Source organism: Ambystoma mexicanum, chromosome 13, assembly GCF_040938575.1.
Source record: "Ambystoma mexicanum isolate Mex_15411 chromosome 13, UKY_AmexF1_1, whole genome shotgun sequence".
Lineage (NCBI taxonomy): Eukaryota > Metazoa > Chordata > Amphibia > Caudata > Ambystomatidae > Ambystoma > Ambystoma mexicanum.
Genome location: NC_090938.1, coordinates 785,792,469 through 785,813,902, shown reverse-complemented (window position 1 = coordinate 785,813,902; position 21,434 = coordinate 785,792,469). Strand labels below are relative to the sequence as shown.

At 48.4% G+C, this 21,434-nt stretch overlaps 1 protein-coding gene across 4 annotated transcripts in view; it reads right to left on the bottom strand.

Annotated features, from left to right (window-relative positions):
* Window positions 1-21,434, bottom strand: part of VWA7 (von Willebrand factor A domain containing 7) — a 255,716-nt gene that overhangs the window by 15,534 nt on the left and 218,748 nt on the right. For all 4 annotated transcript variants that reach the window (XM_069635146.1, XM_069635145.1, XM_069635143.1 and 1 more), the window contains exon 15: window positions 11,626-11,762. In XM_069635146.1, the coding sequence (XP_069491247.1) occupies window positions 11,626-11,762 (137 nt within the window). The remainder of the gene's footprint in view (window positions 1-11,625; window positions 11,763-21,434) is intronic.

The window sequence follows — 21,434 nt, the reverse complement described above, 5'->3', positions numbered from 1 at the left end:
GCTCTCTCCACATCTTTCTTCTATGCGCCGCCTCCTCCGAGCCTTGAAAGACGCTGGCCCAAACACTGCTCTCCAGCCAACCAAGCCACCTACTTCTCGTACCACGCGCTCTATGACAACTACATCAATTCTGATAAATAAACTTACTTCTCAGACCTCCTCTACTCTCAATCTTCTGACCCTCGTCCAATCTTTCAAACCTTAACTCGCCTCCTCTCTCCTCCTAGCCCTGATCAATGTATTGCCTCACCTCTTTCGGCTACTGATCTCGCAAACTTCTTCTCCTCCAAGATTCACACTCTACGTCAAGACATTTTACGATCCCCCTCTTACGCTCCCCCTTCTCCTACTTCCCCCTCCTCCACCATTTCTAACTTGACGTCAGTCTCCCACTCTGAAGTCTCCCTCCTTCTGTCTAAGACTCAACAGACTGCTGCTCCCTCTGACCCCCTTACCACCTCTGTTATCCCCAAAGTCTACCCTCTCCTGATACCTTATCTTACCTCCTTTTTCAACATATGTCTTACTACCGCCACCTTTCCTTCTGCCTTCAAGCATGCAACTATCATTCCAATCCTGAAGAAACCCTCAGCCAACCCTCTTCTGGCTTCCAACTTTCGCCCCATCTCTCTCTTACCCTTCCTATCCAAACTCCTTGAACGGCCTGTCTACTCACAACTCTCAGCCTACGTCTCCAACCTCTCTCTCCTCCCTCCTTCTCAATCTGGGTTTCACCCCACCACTCTACTGAAACTGCCCTCACCTCCGTTCTTAACTCCCTCCTCACTGCCCGTTACTCTAAACACTCTTCTGTCTTTATTCTTCTCGACCTCTCAGCCGCCTTTGACACTGTAGATCACTCTCTACTTCTTGATTCTCTCTCCTCCATGGGCATCAGAGGCTCCGTCCTAAACTGGTTCACTTCTTATCTATCCAACCACACCTTTGCAGTTTCTTGGGGTGGCCGCATGTCCCCTTCCTACTCCCGCGACTATGGTGTCCCCCAAGGATCCATACTCGGCCCTTTCCTCTTCTCTCTGTATACCTCCCTTCTTGCTCCAATCATCTCTTCCTTTGGTGTATCTCACCACTTCTATGCCGATGCCACCCGGCTTTTCCTCTCCTTCTCATCTTTTACCTCTGACATCCACCATAATCTCTCATCCTGCCTCACTGCCATCAAATCCTGGATGTCCTCCCACTTTCCTACTCTGAACACTGACAAAACCGAAGTCTTATTCTTTCCTGCTAATACCCTCCATCCTTCCTCTCCTCTTCCCTCCATTCTCTTTCCTCCCTTCCAGCTCCCCATCCACCCCTTCGCCCGCAATCTTGGTCTCCACTTTGACTCTAACCTCTCCTTTACCAACCACATCTCTCTTACATCCCGTGCCTGTCGCTTCCATCTTTATAACATCTCTAGAATCTGACCCTTCCTTACCTTCCACGCCCCTAAACTCCTAATATCTTCTTTAATCTTCTCTCAACTTTTCTACTGTTCAGCTCTCCTTTTCGGCTTCCCTTCCTCACATCTAGCCCCTCTCAAACCTATCTACCATTCAGCCATTCGCTCTCTTTGTCTTCTCTCTCCTCATGACTTTATCTCTTCTTCCCTCTCTTCTCTGAGCTGTCTCACCTTTCACTTTCAACTCAAATACAAGTTCCTCTGTCTTGTTTTCAAATCTCTCTATGGACTTGCCCCACCCTACCTTACTTCCCTCCTCTCCTTCTACTCTCCCTCTGGTCCGCTCCGCTCGGCTGATCATTTCCTACTTACTGTTCCACCTGCAACTTGTGCACCATCCCGTTTCCGTTCCTTCCATCTTCTTGCCCCACTTCACTGGAACCGCCCCCCTCTCCCTATCCACTCCATCACTTCATACTCCTCCTTCTGCACATCTCTAAAATCCCACCTACTCCAACCTCTATCCTATCCTAACAGTTCTTTGCTGTTTTCTGACATGTGTCCTGTCCTGTACATGTTTTTTCTGATTGTATCATGGTAAATTGTTCCGTATATTGTTCTCTGCTTCCTGATTCATGTTATAGTATTAACTTGCTTGCTTGTAATGTATTACTTGTTGTTTCATGTAAAGTGCTTTGGCTAAAAGAGCAATATAAAATTCAACAAAATACTTCAGATCCGCATGAAGCCAAGTCAACAAAAACAAGCTATTTTGCCACAGGCTGTTGCTCTGCCTCTTTACACATACCCTGGGTGTCTAACCCTCAGAATGGCTTATTCCATTGACCAAGTCAACAAATCACTATTTTGCTGGAGTCCTGTTTTGCGGGGACATCATTTCAACAGCTTTCTCCCTGTCTGTGGGACCCATTAGGTGTCACTGTGCGTTCTTGCATTATTCACCCCACCCCCAGACTGAGGAAATATGTAAAAAAGATAATGGGTCCTTAGCTGTAACTACAGTTCTCCTGCATTGGTACTTTTTAGAGGTTCGCAAGTCTGTCCCTCGTCATCGCTCAGAGAGTTGTCTCAGTAAAGAAATGTCCCAGCAGAATACATGCTGTCTACATTAGCCCTTCCTCATCGTTTGGTCATTTCCACCCTCAGGGGATGAGTCGATGACCCTACAAACTTCGCCATCAGATTCTTGAATGCAGCTGGTCCCTCAATGCTTATGCATAAACACAACATTAAAGAGAATGCAGGTGGGTTACGTGTGAACCTTTCAACTATACCAATGCTGGAGAAGTCACATGCCTCTAATGCTAAACTGCCTTTGAGGATATCTTCACATTATAATAACCATAAAATTAACAACAGATTTATTGTATGCATGGGCACCAAAGGGGTGATGGGGAGCATAAACCTAGAAAGGAAAGCACCATGTATTGCTGGTCTGTGCGTTGATTGAGGTCTCTCCCAGGCACCATACGCAGAACCTCTTTCACTCGGAGGGGTGTGGAGTGCTCATGGACACCTTGTATCTTGGGGAATGTTCATGCGATCTAGGCAAGCCTTGGATGGCCGCCTTGCAAGTACTCTGGAGCCGTGCAGCTACGCGCAGTGACTGTAGGTAGGGTGGGACGGGGGATGCTCATCCTTTTATCTCGGAGGATCTGATCTGCCCGCCTCCCTTTGAGTTTAAAACCAGCAAGATGCAGAAGATCTGGATGCCACTACAGAGACAGGTGTTCGTAGGATCATGTTGGAGACACAGAGATGGATCGAAGGCGTGCAGAAAAGATCTGGAGGCAGCACATGCCAATTCTCTGGGGCGTGGGGTTTGGAAGAGCTTGATGCAGACTTGGCTTTATGTGCTCTGATCTGTGAGGAATCATCAGTTCCAGATCTATCCCAAGTTGTTCAAAATGTCTTGAGGGGTCTTAGTGTTGAGCCCTTACTCCTGCTTATGAGAACACTCTGCTTAAGACATCTGCTCTCACTCCCTGAAGCTGGACCGTCTTCATATCGAGCCCCCTCGCCGGAGACTACGGCAAAACCTGTCTAGCTTCTTCTACAGCGCCCTTGAACTAGTCGCCCCCACTGGCTCAGGTAATAAATACACTCTTGTGATATTTTCATTCTGATGATAGTCTGACGTCTGTCTGGTCAAATAACTTGTGTGGATAGGGGAGCGATGTCGGGGTGACGGAGAGAGCTCCACAGCCCCTGAGGGGAGCATCTATCCCGATGTTCATCCCTTGAGGAGCTGCTAAAAGAGGCTGCCGTTCAGGAGTGACTGGAGTCTTTCTGAGGAGCACTATTTCCAATCCTAACTTTCGGGAACTCCGGCAGGGATAATATGCAGCGAGTCGCACAAGGCACGGGGAGGATGCAGGAAGCCACGCAGCGGAGCTGTGACATTCTGCCCAGCTGTGGGATTTGGTGTATTGTTCACCTCCTCAGTACATAAAAAGGCCCTTCCTTCTAAGGTGACACATCACCTTTTACTGTCTGGATTGTGGCTCGAAGGTAGAGAATGCACTGCACCACACCGGGCGCAGAGCAGACTTGTGTAGATGACACAGCCAGGGTAGAAGTCAATGGGTCATGCAATAAAGCTTGTCTTAGCTGGGTATCCTACGATACCTTGCGTAGCATCAGTCAAGGCATGGCAAGAAGAAGTTCCGAACAGCTGCCTTCACATCAAACGGAAGGATTCACTGGGGGCTCATGCTTTCTGAAAATGACCAATGTCGAAATCCCTGTGGTCCCTCGAGATGCCATATGAAAGTATCCATCTTGGAGGTCTGTGGTCTCCAGCCAGTCGCCTACCCAAAGACACAGAAAGGACAAACGAGGAGAAAGAGCATCCTGAATCTATATCCCTTTTCATCCATTTGTTTGGGGCTTTAAGTCTAGAAGGAAACTTACATCCTTCCTTTAGAGGAGCAGAGTAGCGCACCCGCCTCCTGAATTCGCGGGCACAGGTGTGAGGACTTCCTCCTTCTGTTTTTTTGTGGAACGCTGAGAACAGGAACTAGAGCCTTGTCTAAATATCTTCAGCACACACACATCCTTGGTGATATCTCTCCAATGCTGGAAGAACCCATGATACTTCCCTCCCTCGGATGCTTGTGAGCAGGAGAGAGGTGAGGGCATCAATGTTGGGGGCCGCAGGTGATATCCCTTCTGCCATGCGTTGAGTGGGGCATCAGATTCTGTTAACATTGAGGCCTCTGGTTCAGAGAGGGCCAGTTTTAAACCCGCTTTTGTCTGGCAGCTCCAGGCATCACTCCTCTCTGATAGAAGGTTTGGAGATCTCCCTCCTTTTGCCCAGTCCCTTCCACTTTAGGATTTCAGCCTCCGTCTATTTGATATCGGCACTGGCCAGGGCTCGAGATAAGCAAGTGTCTGGAAAGGTGAGTTCCTGGATTTTCTGGTGTGTATTTTCCCTCCGGTTAGTCACAGCTATGACATTCCCCGGGATGGACACATCATGGCAGTGGCTTGGTGAAGGAAATGCAGCCATATCTGCCGGAGCAGGTCTAACGTGGTTACCTACAACCCTTCCCTCTTTCGCGGCTTCCGAAAGCTCGTTCTTGTCAGCAGGCATAACCTCTGTCAGTACTCCACAGACTGCCTTAGAGAGGGATGGCGCTGGAAGCCCTAGTCCTGCTCTTGTTAACATGCAATGCTAAAGAGGGAGAAAAGCAGCGGCAATCGGGATATCTGTACATTCTCTCTTGACAATGCCTTGTTGCCTGGCTGCCTGAAACAAAGTTGGTACTTTAAAAGCCTCCAACGTTGGGTCGAATATTGCTGGAATTAGTGAAAGCAGAGGCCCTGTGGATGCCCGAGCCTGGGGATATTAAGCTTGCTAGTTGCCATCACGATCACATCTAACACGCCACACCTCCACTCGACCTACCAGAGCAGCCCAAACTCACAGCCTCATCATGCCTAGATGCAAACTCCAAAAAGCTGGTGGGGTGAGCTTCCCCGTCCTGGCCTCCAAACTCTGGAACACCTTGCCCACACCTATCAGAATTGAACCATCATTCCACTCCTTCAAGAACAATGCTAAAACATGGCTGCTCTCCCAAGACTCATGAGACCTTGACACAGTCCAGACTCCATGTGGGGTACAGGACTGAATATGCATTTTCTCTCTGCTCTGTCCCTGTATTATACGCTGTTAATGGTACCCTTCGGTACATGTATTTATGCTGTATATTTTTGTAACTCACTGTAACTACTGCTTTTTGTAACATGTTTAAGAGTATGTACATGTCTATATGCTGTATATTTTTGTAACTTCTGTAACTACTGCTTTTTGTAACATGTTTAAGAGTATGCGCCCGGTTGCCCCCGGGCCTGGTTTTTTACGCTTTATAAATAAAATAAAATCAAATCAAATTAAAACATGTGGTCTGTATTTGGCACACCTGTATCAGTGAAGACATGGGAGATGATGACTAGTTCAACCAATCTGGACTGGTGGTGCAGCCATGCTACTCGCACCTCCCGCACATGTCGGAGGAACGTCCAACCCCATCCGGCCCACTCACCGACTTCAATTTGCAAAGCAAAGGCCAAATATTCCACCACTACCCGGGGTCACTTAAGCTCATGGCATGGAATGTGGCCCGTTAGAACTGCCGGACGAATGCAGGAAAGTCCTCGAGGCAGCTAGAGCGAGATCTACCGACAAATCCTACAAGCACTGATGGGCCCGATTCTGCAAATGATGCACCCAACAACAGCTGCGCCACTGGAAAGACAACTGCACCGCCTCCTGCCATATCTCCTTAGCCTGGCACATAGGGGGGTTTCCACACACACACCTATCCGTGTCCATCTAGCTGCTACCTCTAGATACAATAGAAGAAGCAACTGCGCGACACTATTCAGTGACAGGATTGTCAAACATTTCATGGAAACCTGTACTTCCGTCCTACTAAGGACAAGGTGATCCTAAAGACAAACCCGCACTTTAGCCCTAAAGTGCCCACTGACTTCCACGTACATCCCACTGTTGTGCGGCCTGCATTCTTTCAAAAAGCGACACTGTGAGCGGAGGTGGCCCTGAACTCTCCAGATCTAAAAACAGCACTTACATGTGACCTGGCTAGGACACAGTCTTTCAGAGGTACACCACAGCCTTTTGTGGCGTTTGGTCCATCTCTAAACAAGTGATAGCCAGATGGGTCAGATCCGTGATATCCAAATGCCACGAAGAAGCTAAGAAGCCACTGAAAGCGCCTGCACGCGCCAACTCTACCAGAGCGACAGGGGCGTCGCTGGCCATGTGGTCAGGTGTCCCGCTACTTGACATATGCAAAGATGCAGCCTGGGCAGTGCCACACATATTCACGAGGCACTATTGCCTAGAGGGACAGGACTCTGAGGACGCCAGAGTAGGAAGAGCTATCCTTCAACGCCTGTTCCAGTAAGGTAGGCCTTTATCCTGCAGACCCCCATATTGTGTGGTGAACTGCTATGCATTCTATTCAAAGCATGTGAATCTATGAAAGGTCCAATGCTGGAGAAGGAATACGTTGCTTGCCTGTAACTCCTGTTCTCCAGCATTGGAATCTTTCATAGATTCCAATGCGCCCTCCGTCCACCACAGGTATAAAGGCGACACTGCAAGTGGTCACGTCGAGTTAGAATCTCAAGCTGGCCTAAAGGGGTGGGGCTTGATCCTCAACATCCCATTGGATGGGGCTAAATGCACCCGTAAGGATGTGAACAGACTACAAAACACTGTTTATGCATCATATAATAAAGTAGGAAGTGTGCAACTGAGGAGTCCCAGCCTGACGACGGAATATTCCAAACATGTGAATCTATGAAAGAGCCAATGCTGGAGAACTGGGCAGAGGCACAGCACTTAGCTGAGCCTAAACGCAATGCCTTTTTGATATGACACGTCTATGCCTTTTTAGCCGTGGTGTCCTCTTGCAGTCTCCTATCATGGTCCCTTTGGAGAGTTTTGAGGTGTCAAAGGTTTGTTAAAGGATGAGGTTACACGATGGCTGCATGGAATGGCAATGTCAGTGAAAGAGGTCCTGGAGATGGCGCCCCTGTTCAGGGCTACCTAGGCTACCTAGACATCCTCAGCATCAAATTAAAGGACAAAAAAACCTCGCCCCATCTACCACTCTAGTCGATCGGTGTACAGCATATCTGGGATACTGTCGCTGTGTCTCCACCTTCCCAGGTTATGCATGCTCTTCACCGGCTCCACCAGTGTCCCCAACACCTCCTCCTATCGATGTCTCACCACTTCTTCTCCTCTTTATCACACATCACCACCTCCTGCTGACGCTTTACTTCTTCTTGCTGTCTCATCACACCCTCCTGGTAACGCTCTACTCATGATGTCTTATCCCTTCTCATGTCTCACCACCTCCTCTATCTGTCTCACTGCCACCGTCTGAGATCTATTGCCCATTTCCACCTCTGCCTCAACCTCCTTCTACACCCACTATTTTCAACCTCATCTTCACTCTCCCCAAGTCAGTTCATTGCCTCTACTCCAGTTCACCGCCTCACCACCTCTGCTACAGCTTCCTCCACACCAGCCTCCTCCTCTCAGCCTCTCCTTCCCCCACAATGCTCTTTCTGCACACCTTTGCTCCCTCCCTCGGAACTGCAACTCCCTTCTGCCAAGCTCCCTCCTCTTTATAGGGGCCTGCATGCTCAGGCCTCCACTCTTTGACCATTCTCAACTTAGGGGGAATAGTTGTTAGTAAACGGGATTGGTGTGTTTGAAATCTCACGTGGTCCATTTTACCCGCTATGCTCATTACCCTTGTGGGGACTCGGGCCGAGTAGATACTGTGGCCCAGGCCATCTTGGATCTGATGGTCACGCATGCGCGCTGCCTGCCGCGCGGACCAGTGCTTTGCAAGTCTTCCTGGTTCGCAAGTCCTGGTGATTGCGAGTATGTTTTCCTGTGATTGGGGTCACACACTACAGCCCAGCGAGCTTCCCCACATGGTGCTGCCCTGCACTCGCTGATCCGAGGTCATGCCATCTTGGATCTGATGGTCACGCATGCGCGCTGTCTGCCAGGTGGATCAGTGCTTTGCAAGTCTTCCTGGTTCGCAAGTCCTGGTGATTGCGAGTATGTTTTCCTGTGATTAGGGTCACACACTACAGCCCAGCGAGCTTCCTCACATGGTGCTGTCCTGCACTCGCTGATCTGTGGTCATGCCATCTTGGATCTGATGGTCACGCATGCGCGCTGTCTGCCAGGTGGATCAGTGCTTTGCAAGTCTTCCTGGTTCGCAAGTCCTGGTGATTGCGAGTATGTTTTCCTGTGATTGGGGTCACACACTACATCCCCACATGGTGCTGCCCTGCACTCGCTGATCCGAGGTCATGCCATCTTGGATCTGATGTTCAGGCATGCGCGCTGCCTGCCGCGCGGACCAGTGCTTTGCGAGTCTTCCTGGTTCGCAAGTCCTGGTGATTGCGAGTATGTTTTCCTGTGATTGGGGTCACACACTACATCCCCACATGGTGCTGCCCTGCACTCGCTGATCCGAGGTCATGCCATCTTGGATCTGATGTTCAGGCATGCGCGCTGCCTGCCGCGCGGACCAGTGCTTTGCGAGTCTTCCTGGTTCGCAAGCCCTGGGGTTTGTGAGTATGTTAAAGCCTTGAGAGGCCAGTGTTAATCACCCCAGCTAAAGCGGACTGTCTTCTAGGAAGAACATTATGGCAAGCTCGTTAAACACCCTTAATAATCGGGAAACAAGTTAGAGTCTTATTCATGTGACATACATTCCTAATCTTGCCAATGGCAGGTAGTAGTTATGGATGCATTGACAGACGAAAACACATACGTGGCGGCACTGCGTCTAGGCAACTGATAATCAGGAGGGGGGTCGATAGTGCACCTTATCCTGAGCATGGAACAGCGTCCAAAAGCACAGCCGATTAGAGGGTTCCGGCCTAAGAATGCATGGAAGAAAAGGAGGCAGGAGGGGGTCAACTGCGCACCTTATATTGAGCTTAGAACAACGCCCAAAGGTTCAGGCGCACAGCACTCAGGTATAGAAATAGGCAAGGGTCTTACCTTCGCTACACCCAGAGATAATTGATCATTCAAGTAGCCAGGGACATCAGTCGGGGAAGGTGGGTTCAAGTGAGTGAACTGCAGTGTAATTGCACTTCTGCTCCATCACTCCCTCACTTTGCTTTGGAATTCCCTGTTTCGCTTGGTGGCTCCGCCCTTTAGTGCTGCCCCTTTATTTGCTGTTGGTGCTTGGAGTTTTTTGTTGTTGTTAAACCTGCCAGACTACATATACCAGAAGGCAAAGTAAAAACTGGAGCGGGTGGGTCCTATTTCATCATGCCCCGAGCAGAACTGTTCATTTAGGCCCAAAGGAGAGCCTGATACCCAGCTGGATCGAGAGTCACCCCAGGACAAGTTCCAGGCTCAGAGCACTGAGCGCCAGGCCCTTCTTTTGTTAAATGAATATGCGTTAGTGCTGACAAGTGTGGAGGAACCAGAAACAGCTTACATGGTAGAACCCACTCCAAAAAGAGAGTGCTCCCTCAGAGGGACTAGGTGACCTGCCTCGCCCCAATCACTTCTTTGCATAGTAATTGTAGTGTTGTCTATAAGAATACAAAGAACTTTATAGCGACTAATAGACACTAATCACTGAAAGGTTTCTGTTAAGTATTGGCTATAGAGAGCCCCAATGGCCTTCCACTGTCTACACCTGCAGGCTTCCTCCCCACCCTATGTGGTTGCATCTGTCAACGCAGTTAGATGGGAAAACTGATGACTTTAGAACAACATGATTTTGTATCAGTATGGCCGACTCCACGCATCCCTACATCCATCCATCTACTAACCAGCAGCAAAGCAGCCACCCCTGCATGTTTAGTTATCCCTGTCATGTACAGCAAGGAACTCCAACATAAGCAATACCCTCCAAATAGTCACCCTGCCACCGAGTCTCTGGCGCAAAACTAGAAAACACTTTAAAAGGCCACAGCTCATCTTCCCACCAAGGTTTCCATGTAATAACCTGGTATTACCCAAATGTACCTTTTACAATTGACCTTTTGAACTAATGGACCTAATTATAGTGGTCCTAATTGACCTTCTGCACAATTGACCTTTATATTAATTTAAATATTTTATATATTTATTATGTGGTTGTTTTGGATTGTAGATAATATAAGGGGATTGGGTGGGGGGGTTGCAGTTTTTTTTTTGATTGGGTAGGGGGTTGCATGGGGTTCCTCCCCCCCATATATATGTCCTAATTGACCTTTTAAATTAGGTCAATTCTCCCGAGGTCAATTCTGCCCAGGTCAATTGTGAAAAGGTCAATTAGTATACATCCAATAACCTTTCTGCTGGCGACCCCCGCCATGGGGATCACCACGAACAAAAGCAGGTTTAAAGCCCATGGGAAGACTTTCGCTAGCCATTGCTTATTGGCTAATCTCTTCCACCTACAATCCTTGGGCTCTCCCCATAAGCTTTGAGTGCCCTCTGTGCCACAGCTAAGGAACCACTGGCCACTTACCATGTGTGTGTCAATGTCAGAGATCTGTAGGGCAGCCACTTGGGTATCCCCACCTGCTTTCTGCAAACACTAAGTCTTTCAACCAACAATAAATCTAGACTGTAAGCCTCCAGACGTCTCCTCTCCTGGAGCATGTCTAGCCTATGCGGTCTTTAATCTCCAATTTGCTCTATCGTTAGGCTCCCCAAACATTTGGAACAGAAGAAGCTCGGAGTAGGGTTAAGGAAAGGTGACTTACAAAGTAATTTCTGCACTCTGTATCCTTGTGCACTAGTCCTCATTTAAAATGAGACCTCCCACCATTCACATTGCCTGGCACGCTTTACACTCCCTGGCAAGTCGGTGGCGTGAGAAGCACCAAGAGGCTTTGACAATGCATTTGGGTGCAGGGTACGCAAGAGGGGTGTACAGGAAGGTCTGGCACCATTTCTGGTACGGTTCTCAAGGAAGTGCTATTCACAAATGCTGGATGCAAATAGGAGTTTGAGGAGGAAACATACCCACATTGAAACATTGGAATTTATCTGACTGTTGAGTCCAGGCTTCACTCTTTTAATATGGAAAGGCTTGAAATCTATCCTTCACTCAGCCAGAGGAGGTGGAGGGAGACGGAGTAGAAAGACAAATAGGGAAGTGGCATAAGAGATGGAGAAGTACCGCAAAGTGGAGACGTTCATCGGCAGACCTCCATTGTTCTTCGACATCAAGATGTATTCTTGCGATTGGCCATAGTTTGTGATGGAGACTGTGATCTTGTGCCAGTGTGCAGGCAGTAAAGGGGCATCACTCACCACCTGCAACAAGAAAACAAGGCACATAAATCTCGTGTGGGCCTGATCAGTGATCCCCACCCCCTTAGCAATGGATTAAGGGATGATGCAAAGACTGCATCTGTCAGGGAAGTCTTCTGTGCCACGGACCATCTAGGACCTTTGCAGGGCTAGCCCATCACATGTGCTGCTGTCCAGCCAATGGCAGGATTGGATGCTTTCCACAACAGCCCCAGTAACAAAGCAACACAAAAGAGTGTGTCAACCTAAGGAAACCCCCAGAAAATAGAGGACACCTCACAACAAAGTGACAATGTTACAAACGCAAAGGAAGGCAAACAGGCCGCATACTCTTAAGGGGACCTCCCAAAATAAAAGTCTGTTCTCCCATGAACATTCTGTATAAAGAAAAAAGTGGGCATTGCGTAGTGTCCGGGGAAGGATTTTCAAAAATCAATATGTCTACGGGAAGCAAGAGCAGCATTGAAGTTTACAGGCACAGGGCTAAAAATGGAGTCTGTGGTGAGGAGGATGTGGAGAAAAAGACACTCACATCACCAACCGCACACCACCCGGCCACGCGTAAACGTCCTGCAAGTTTCTTATTGAGAAGAGTGCATGGTTAGCTACAACATAGAAGAGGAGCAGGGATGCAGGACAGGACAGAATCATAAAAAGTCGAAATTAAGAGATGTGGTGGCAGAACGGGCACCCTGTTACCTGCCCTGCAGTAAACCATGCATGTGAGTAGTCAGTGTCCCCCCAAAAAGAGGTCTCTTGTATGAGGGAACATAAGTGACCATTAACATCACAGTATGAGGGAAGTAATGGCAGAGAAAGAAATACCAGACAAAATTCACCCCAGACAGGCTGTAAAGGTCCTGGGGACAACAGGGACTTCGGGGTATCCTCCAAGCTCAACTCTCGAGTTTGTAGAACGAGTGGGACACACTGGTGGACACATGACACCCGAACAAAACCTGCAATGGATTGGAGCCCAAAGAATCGAGATGCTGCCGGGAAAGACACAGCAAAAGGGAACATGTGCATAAGTGCTTGCGGTAGACAAACACGCCAGCTGATCAGTATCATGGCCGGAGCGAGAGTGCAGCCATTGCTGATCTGCCTGACCCAAGATGGCAGCTAGAATATATATGAGCTGTCGTGTCACAGGCAGCGAATCCATGTAGGGAAACATGCACACCTGAAAACTCATGCAAGCATGGGATTTGCACATGAGGAGGGGGTGGAACCCTTACAAATATACCTATCAGGAACAAGTACACTAACCAGGAAACGGGCCCTCCAATCATTGCACACACTTGGTCAATCAATACTAGAGACTAATTATAAAAACAGGCAGACGCCTCCTGACTTTGCAGGTGTTAGGACAGCCTTCAGGAGTGGAAATTGTGTTGCAGAAAAGTGGTAAGAGAAGGTCTAGAGGGACAGAGCCTGAAGTGGCCGTGCCAAACAGGCCACATAATAAGACGGGAGCAGAACAGAAGATCAAGTGAGCCACACCATAGGACTAGATGAGAGAGCCTAAGCCCAAACGATCGCAGGAGAATAGCCTTGAAAGAAGAAGATGGGTAGACGGTTAGGAGGGTCTATAGACTACATCTTGTGGTATCTGCAATATTTCTCATTCCACTCTTCTGAAAATGTCTGCTCCCAGCCCTCTGGGTCACTCTCCTGCCAACCTTCTGGGTCTTTGTCTCCCCAGCCCACTAGTTCTGGGGATAGCGTACAGCCCTGATGCAGGACTTTGGGTTGGCTCACCCATTCTCTTGGGCGGTCGTCTCTCTGCCTGCCACACCTTGGCCCTGCCTTCCAGCATCTGTGCAGGGTAAGGGAACTCCGGTGTGGCTCTTCAGGCAGCTGGTGCTGGGTATGGTTGCTGGGCCCCACCCAGAGGATGACTTTAGGCAGATCAATCCTTCCCCTTAGAAAGTCATGTCTCTGGCTGTCACCACCTAGTCCTGCCCTTGGTGTTTACTCCCATAGTCCATCTGTTCTTAACTATATGGGAGTAGCAGTCTTGTGTGATGACTGGTTAACTGCCTCTTGAATTTCCCATCCTAGCTCAGGTCCCTCTCTTTTCCTGTAGATTTATATGGGGTTTCTGCACCCTCAGGAGGGGGGCAGAATATGTAGGTATGGCCGGCTCTGCGTAGCCACCGCTCCTTGACTCCCTGAAAGGGGCAGGAGTGTCTACAGTGGCAATGGGAGAAGCCTCTGTTTTCCACGCATGACATGGTGGGGGTAGCCAGAGACCCTCCCCACACCACCCTAGAACCAAGCAATTCCTGGCTTGTGACAGCACCCAGCTCCCTTGTCGACCTAACAGTCCTCCAGCAGGGTCAGGCAGGGCACTTTGGCACATTTACAGATCATGCCTTAGTAAAGTGCCCAAGCGAACCCTTACGGCAAGAGGGGTAACAGTATAGGTCTTGCCCTCTTAAGAGTCTCAGGGTTACACCATCCTAAGAAATGACTCTGTATTGGCGGCAGTAGCCAACACAAAGAGGGGGAAGTGTGCCGGGGTGTGTTACTCTACCCTGAGACTGTGAGTGATGTAAAGGAGCTGACACTGGTGTAATGTACTTTGTTCCTGTCTGGTATTCTTTGCATGAATGTGATTTCATGAGAGTACTGAGAGTGGAATGTGGTGTGAGTGCTGCCTGCTGAATGTTCTTGGGATGGCACCTGGCGAGAGGCTGGCTGTGAGAGAGGGCGTGCTGGCGGATGTCCCCCATGTGCTGAGTCCTGCATCCTGTGTAACCTATGGGGCTTACCTATTCCATACAGCAACAATAAAGAATCGTTCCTTTTTGTATTGGCAGTCCCTGCTCATCTGTGGCCCATTTTGAAACATTGGTGACCCGTTGAACCTACTGTCTTACCTGCTGTGAGGTGCCTGCACTGTGCTGGGGGACAGCTTGAGGACATCCACTCCCCCCACCCAAACGAAGAAAACGGAGTATGTTCTTTACCTTTAACTCCTGTTCTCTAGCATTTGTATCTTTCATGGATTCACATTCTTTGAATATTCCCCTTCGTCAGGCTGGGAAACCTCGGGGCCTAAGTACTACACTATATAATAAAACGTTTAAGCTCACTTTAGTAGCCCATCAATGTCCTTTTGGGTGTATTGTGCCCCAGCCAATGGGACGTTGAGTATCTAGCCCCACCCAAGAGGCCATCTTCAGATTCTAACCCCAGAGAGTTGAGAGCCACAACCTTACAGCCTTGATCCCCTGGGGGTAGATGGCAGGCACATGTGAATCCATGAAAGATACCAATAATGGAGAACAGGAGTTCCAGGTAAGCAACATGCTCCTTCTCCAGCATTGGATCTTTCATGGATTCACATGGTTTGAATAGAACACACTGCAGTGATTAGAAAATGAACAGGAGGTGTCAGGGGAGAAAGGCATACCTTATTGCTCTCCCGAATCTTGCTCTGATTCACCTTGTCCTTCCATCCAGGAAAGGCATTGCTTTACAAAGTTGTGCGGCACTGCCCAAGTAGCTGCTCTGCAGATGTCGGGCAGCAGAATTCCTGGCCATAATACTGCTGATGATCCAAACGTCTCGTAGAATGTACTTTCACAAGAGCCTGCAGGGGCTTATTCGCCCGTGTATGAGCCATGGTGATAGCCAACGATACCCATCAGGCGATGCCTTGTTTGGAAATCGGCTGGCCCTTGTTTGGGGGCCCAGAAGCTATGAACAACGCTGAGGTCCACCAAACACTTTTAGTTTTGTCCAGGTAAAATTGTAAAGCTCTTTGCAGGTCTAATGAGTGTAGCACCTGCTCTGCGGGAGTAGACGGCTTGGAAAAGCAAATCGGCAAGACTATCTCTGATTGTAGAACTCTGAGAGCACCTTATGGGCGAAGCCTGGATTGGCTTTTAATTTTACTCTCTCTGTTTCAAAACAAAGAAAAGGAGGATTGATGGGCAAAGCCTGGGTCTCTGATGTCTGCCTGAATGACGTGACTGCCATTAGGAAAGCCATCTTCCCAGACACATACTTAATGAGTGGTAGCCATAGGCTCGAAGGGCGCCTTCATCTGTGCCGTGAGGACGGTATTCATACTCCATTGTGGAGGCATTTTCTTTAGAGGAGAGTAAGTGTGAAAAGCTCCTCTCATGAAATGCTTCACTATTCTTGCACTATAGAGAGGGGCTTTGCCCACCCTCCTGTTATATCTTGAGATTGCCGCTAGATGCAGTTTTATGGATGAGTGTGAAAGGCCGTTCTTTGCGAGTTTTGAAAAATATGGTAGAAGGTTATGCAGTGCGATGTTGAATGGATCTTGCTGTTGTTAGATACAACACTTACAAAAACGATTCCATTTGTATCCGTATAACTTGTTCGTAGAGTCTGCCCTGGCCGTAGTCAGATGTCCCTGCAGTCTTGTGAAATCGGGGCGTGGCTGAATTCTACAAAGCCAGGCTTTTAAGTTGAGGCACCCCGGATCGTAGTACAGAACCTGTTGGTTGCACATCGAGAGCAGGTTCGTATGCTTTCCATGGGGAATTGGTTGGTCTTCTTGAGACAGATGCAGGAGATCCGAGAACCAGAGCTGCATCTGCCACGCAGGTGCTATTAAGATGATATTGCATTTGTATATCGTCATCATTTGTAGGACATATGCATATCACCGGAATCGGTGGGAACGTGTAAGCAAACATTCCTTCCTACGACAGAGTGAAGGCCTCTCTTAGTGACCCCTTCAGTGGGTATCTGTTGGCGAGATGCAGACACATTGTGAACAGGTCGATGGATGGCATTCCCCACAATTGGAATACCTTGTAGAGCTGTATGATTACTAGTTGCCATTCATGGGACTGATTGACGGCTCTGCTGTGTTGATCCGCCATTTCATTTTTCTTTCCAGGAAGGTGGGAGCCTTGGAGCTTTATTTGGTTGCAGTTCGCCCAATGCCACAATTGTTGGGCTTCTTGTGATAATGTCCTGGACCTTGCTTCTGTATATAAGACATGGTGGTGGTGTTGTCCGTTAACACCCTGACCACCTTGCTGGAACGAGCGGAGAACCTGGGGCACTACCTCCAGCTCTAGGACATTGATGTATAGTTTGGATTCTTGGACATTCCATAGGCCTTTGATGGATAGGTGATTTACATGGGCGCCTCGTCCCACGAGTGACGTGTCTGTAATTATTGCTTTTTGAAGCGGTAACTCCCAGAGAGGCATCCCGACTGTGATGTGACGGGGATCTGCCCACCATTGTAATTTTCTGTGCTAACTGAGATGTGAGCAATTTGTCGGTCCATGACCCGCTTGTTTATGGCCATCGGGCTGCGAGAAATTCTTGCAGTGGCTGCATGTGAAACCTGCATTGTGGAATCAGTGGTATACACGAGGACATTTCCCCTAACAGTTGCATGCATGTCCCGGGCTAGAACTTTGTTAGCAGATGGGGAATTGAGAGTGTCCCTTTCTTGAGAGGGGCGGACCAAGCCCTTGTCTGTGTTGAATTGTGCCTCAAAGAACACCAAGTTGTTGGACGGCTTGAAGCAGGATTTCTCAGAGTTGATTGTGAAGCTGAAGTATGTGAGGATGTGTATAACAGACCCGATGTGGTCTTGCACCCTTGACTTTGAGCATGCTCTTATCAGCCAATCGTCCAAGTAGGGATATACCTGATACTCCTCACTCCTTAGGAACGCTGCCACTGGAGCCAGGCATTTTGTGAATGTCCTGGGTGCTGAGCGCAGTCCGAATGGTAGAACTTTCAATTTATAATGGTTGTTTCCCACGACAAACCTTAGAAACCGCCTGTGAGCCTTGTGAATAGGGATGTGGAAATATGCATCTTTGAGATCTAGTGATGCTAAAAAAATCTCCTGCCTGTACCGCATTTTTTTTCCGTCGGACAGGGGGACCGCTTTTGTTTCTTTATGGACTTGTTGAGTCCTCTCATGTCCAAGATTGGCCTCCAGGCTTTGTCTGGTTTTCGCTTGACAAAGACACAAGAGTACGTTCCGTTGCCTCGTCGGTTTCTTGGTTCTTTTTCTATGACCTGCTTGATGAGCATTCGTTTTGCAGGACTCACAAGTGTGGCTGTTTTTGCGGACTTAGTGGTGTTCTGCTGAACTCCAAAACATGACCTTTTTGAATCATATCTGTGACAGATTTGTCTGTAGTAATTTGTTTCTATTGCTGTAGGTGGAACAGCAGATTGCCTCCCCCGTGTGCTCGTTGAGATGTTACGTGAATTCTTGTGGGGGCCAGGAAACTTTGCAAGTCAGGCTTGCTTCTTCTGTCTCCCCTTTTGGGAGGTTGGTCCTTGACGCCACCTAAGTCGCCTTGTAATCCTTTAGTTTGGAGGAGTATGATTTTCTGTACCACTGGGAATATCCTTGTAAATAGGATGATTTCCTCTGGTAGGATTTGTTCCCCCTGCCGGAGGCTGTCGAGCGCCTTGACTGAAGGGAGGTCAGAGACCTTGGCGTGTCTGTTTTCTGTTTTAATTGCCTTCAGGGCATCATACACTTTTGGCCTGAAAGGGCATGTCTATGACCTATGCCTGTACATATGGTCTGAAGTCTGTGCACATCAGCCAGGCCTGTCTTCACAAAACCACTCCTTTGCCAATCTGGTTAAAGCCGGTTTCTGCCAAGTCTACGGCAATGTTTATAGCATGATTTGATGCCTCTTCTCCCTGGCTCAAGAAGGCCATAGCTTCCTTGCATTTGTCGTCTGGGAGATGTTCCAACAGTGGTGCCATTCTATTGCACATCTCTCGATCGTACCTTTTTATGATCACCAAAGAATTTGCTGCCTTGACTGTGGTGACCACTGCAGCTAGGATCTTTTTCCCAAAAGCATTGTGTTTCCTGCTGCCATTGTGCAGAGGGACAGAGAATTTAGAACCCTGGGTGTCTGATTTGTGCCCTGCACTGGCCAGCACCACTGACTCAGGAGTGGGCTGAGATATAACTAAGGCACTTAGGGGCCACGTCTGGTGCTTTAAACTTCTTTTCGCGTCTCATTTTTACCGCTTGCTCAGAGAGCGACTTCTTCATTAGCAGCAAGCCTTCTTCCCAAACGCCGTCTCGTATTGTCGTTGAGATCACTGTCTATCGACGCTTGTGCAGTAGATTAAAAAAAAGCAATGCTTTTTCTGTTCCGATGTTTCCAGGCCAAATTCTTCACACGCCTTTGCCATTATGTTATGGAATCCGCCTACTTTGTCAGGAAGGAACTGTTTGGTGGGTTCCTCGGGTAATGGGTCCATACCTTCAACGCTGTTCATCCCACTCATCCTGGGGCGGGGTTTGGGTGGTTGTATAAGCTGTAACTGGGTTGTCTGTCATTTGTAGTTCTCCTTCTTGTTCATGATACAGAGAACCGGCCGGTCTCCGCAGTGAAACTCCTGGGGAACCTTTTGGTTCTCTTGACAGGCTCCTTGATGCAGCCATGTACCAAGGGGTCAATGGCCTGAGAGGTGACTCCCTGGGAGGAGATCTACATCTTAATGGAGAATTTCCACCCCTGCATTCCAATTCTTCTCTTTGTTATGCCTTTTCTTTCCCATGATAGGGAATACGGTGACTCCCTGAGGGACCTGGAAGATCCTCGTATGAGACATCATGATCTCTTTGTTCCTTCATGGAAGGCAGTCTCTTATCTAGTTGTTCCACTAGCGACTGCAGTGAGGTTAAGACCTGAAGGATCAGAAAGGCCTGCGGGTTGGTAGCGGGTGGGTGTGGAAGCGTTGGCAGGGTTGGTAGGGTCGGAAAACATGGTGCTGGAAGCATTGGTGAGTGTATTGACTTCCTTCGTGGTGACGGAAGACTGGATCTGAATAATCATCCTCTGAGTATTTGGGCGAATAACCCTGTTAAAACTCAGAGTCTATGTGGTGCTCAATGATTTATTCTGGTAGCACCAATGAGACTGATGAAATGGAAGGGGATTCCCTACTGATTGTCTGGGTTTTCACCCTGACTTGCTGTTGTTCCTGGACAGGTTGTTGTTCCCTGACAATCTGAAGTTCTCTGACAGGCTGATGTTCCCTGACTTGCTGTTGGTCCTGGACAGGTTGTTGTTCCCTGACAATCTGAAGTTCTCTGACAGGCTGATGTTCCCTGACTTGCTGTTGGTCCTGGACAGGTTGTTGTTCCCTGACAATCTGAAGTTCTCTGACAGGCTGATGTTCCCTGACTTGCTGTTGGTCCTTAACAGGCTGTTGCTCCTTGACAGGCTGCTGTAATGCCTTAGATGGATTTTTATCACTACAGGCTCCTCAGGGGCACTATCCCTGCTTTGTACTTGACATGGCTGGATTTTTTCCTGCCTTCCAGAAGATGCGTCACCTGGAGATGTTGCAGATGGCTGTTTCTTGGATGATTTCTGTGATTTCGCTGACGGGGGTGGGAGCGCCTTTTCCTTGGTGTCGAAGGTCATCTTGCTTTTTCCTGTTGTCGTTGATGAACTCGTTGTCATGGCCCCTTTCTCGGTCGCTTTTTTTTGTCATTGATGAGGTTCCCATCGACGGTCGTATTTTTGTCGGCGATATGCAATGCACGGTGGCCGACAAAATAGTTGTCGTTGGAGTGGCACTTTGTCGTCAACAAGGTTTTCCCCATCGTTGTCGACAAGGTTGTTGTTGTTTTTTTTATGGAGAAGGTTTTTCTCATCGTAGTCGACGAGGTTGTCCTGGACGGTACTGCCTGCTTTGACCTGGCTCCAGTTGCTGACAAACCTGTTGATGGTGTAGCCGTCGATGTGGTAACAGTCTTTGATGGGGGCTTTGCCTCTTTTTGTTTAATGTTGCTCATAGACAGTGTTTTCTTTGTGGACGAGCCCTTCGGTGATGCCACTGACGATGGTCAGATGGATTTTATGCCAAAGCTTGATTTTTCCCCCTTTTCTTCTAAGAGCAAGATGGTAGTTTCTCCTCAGACCTGGTCCTGTTATGTGGTTTGGGGTTTGTCAATCTTAGCAGCCACCACACTTCTGGAAGACTCCGCCTCAGAAGGGGGCTATTTACCCTCATTTAAACAACATACTAGGCGTCTATGCCTATCATTAAGTGTTTTTGTGCAAAAAGTACCACAAATGTGACAATCTTCCTGTATGTGGTTAGGGTACGAGCAATACATGCACTCTATGTGCTTATCTCACTCATAAACGTTTTTGATGCCCATTGACAGGCATGCTTTAAAAAGGGATTTCTTTTCCTTTTCATCCATTATGAATTGACACCCCACGTATCTGTTAGGAGAAGCAGTTTGACTGGAGAAATTACTTCTGTAGAAAGCCTTTATCAAAAGAAAGTTTATCTCACGGGACATGGGTCAGAGGATTCCTCAGCATGGCGTGCCACAAGAATCTGAAGGTGGCATGTTGGGTGGGGCTAGATATTCGACATCCTATTGGCTGGAGCACAATACACCCAAAAGGACAGTGATGGGCTACTGAACTGTGGTTAAAAGTGTTATTATATAGTCAAATACTGAGGTTATCAAGGATTTCCAGCCTGACGACAGAGAATATTCAAAGCATGTGAATCCATGAAAGATCCAATGCTGGAGAAGATAAATATCCTCTCTCGGGAAGTTTGTCAGCCTCCAGTGACAGTAGCTACAGTCTGTACAGTGAAGATGCATTTATACCAGTGACTGAGTTTCTAATGCTGATGGTGAAAGGGTGC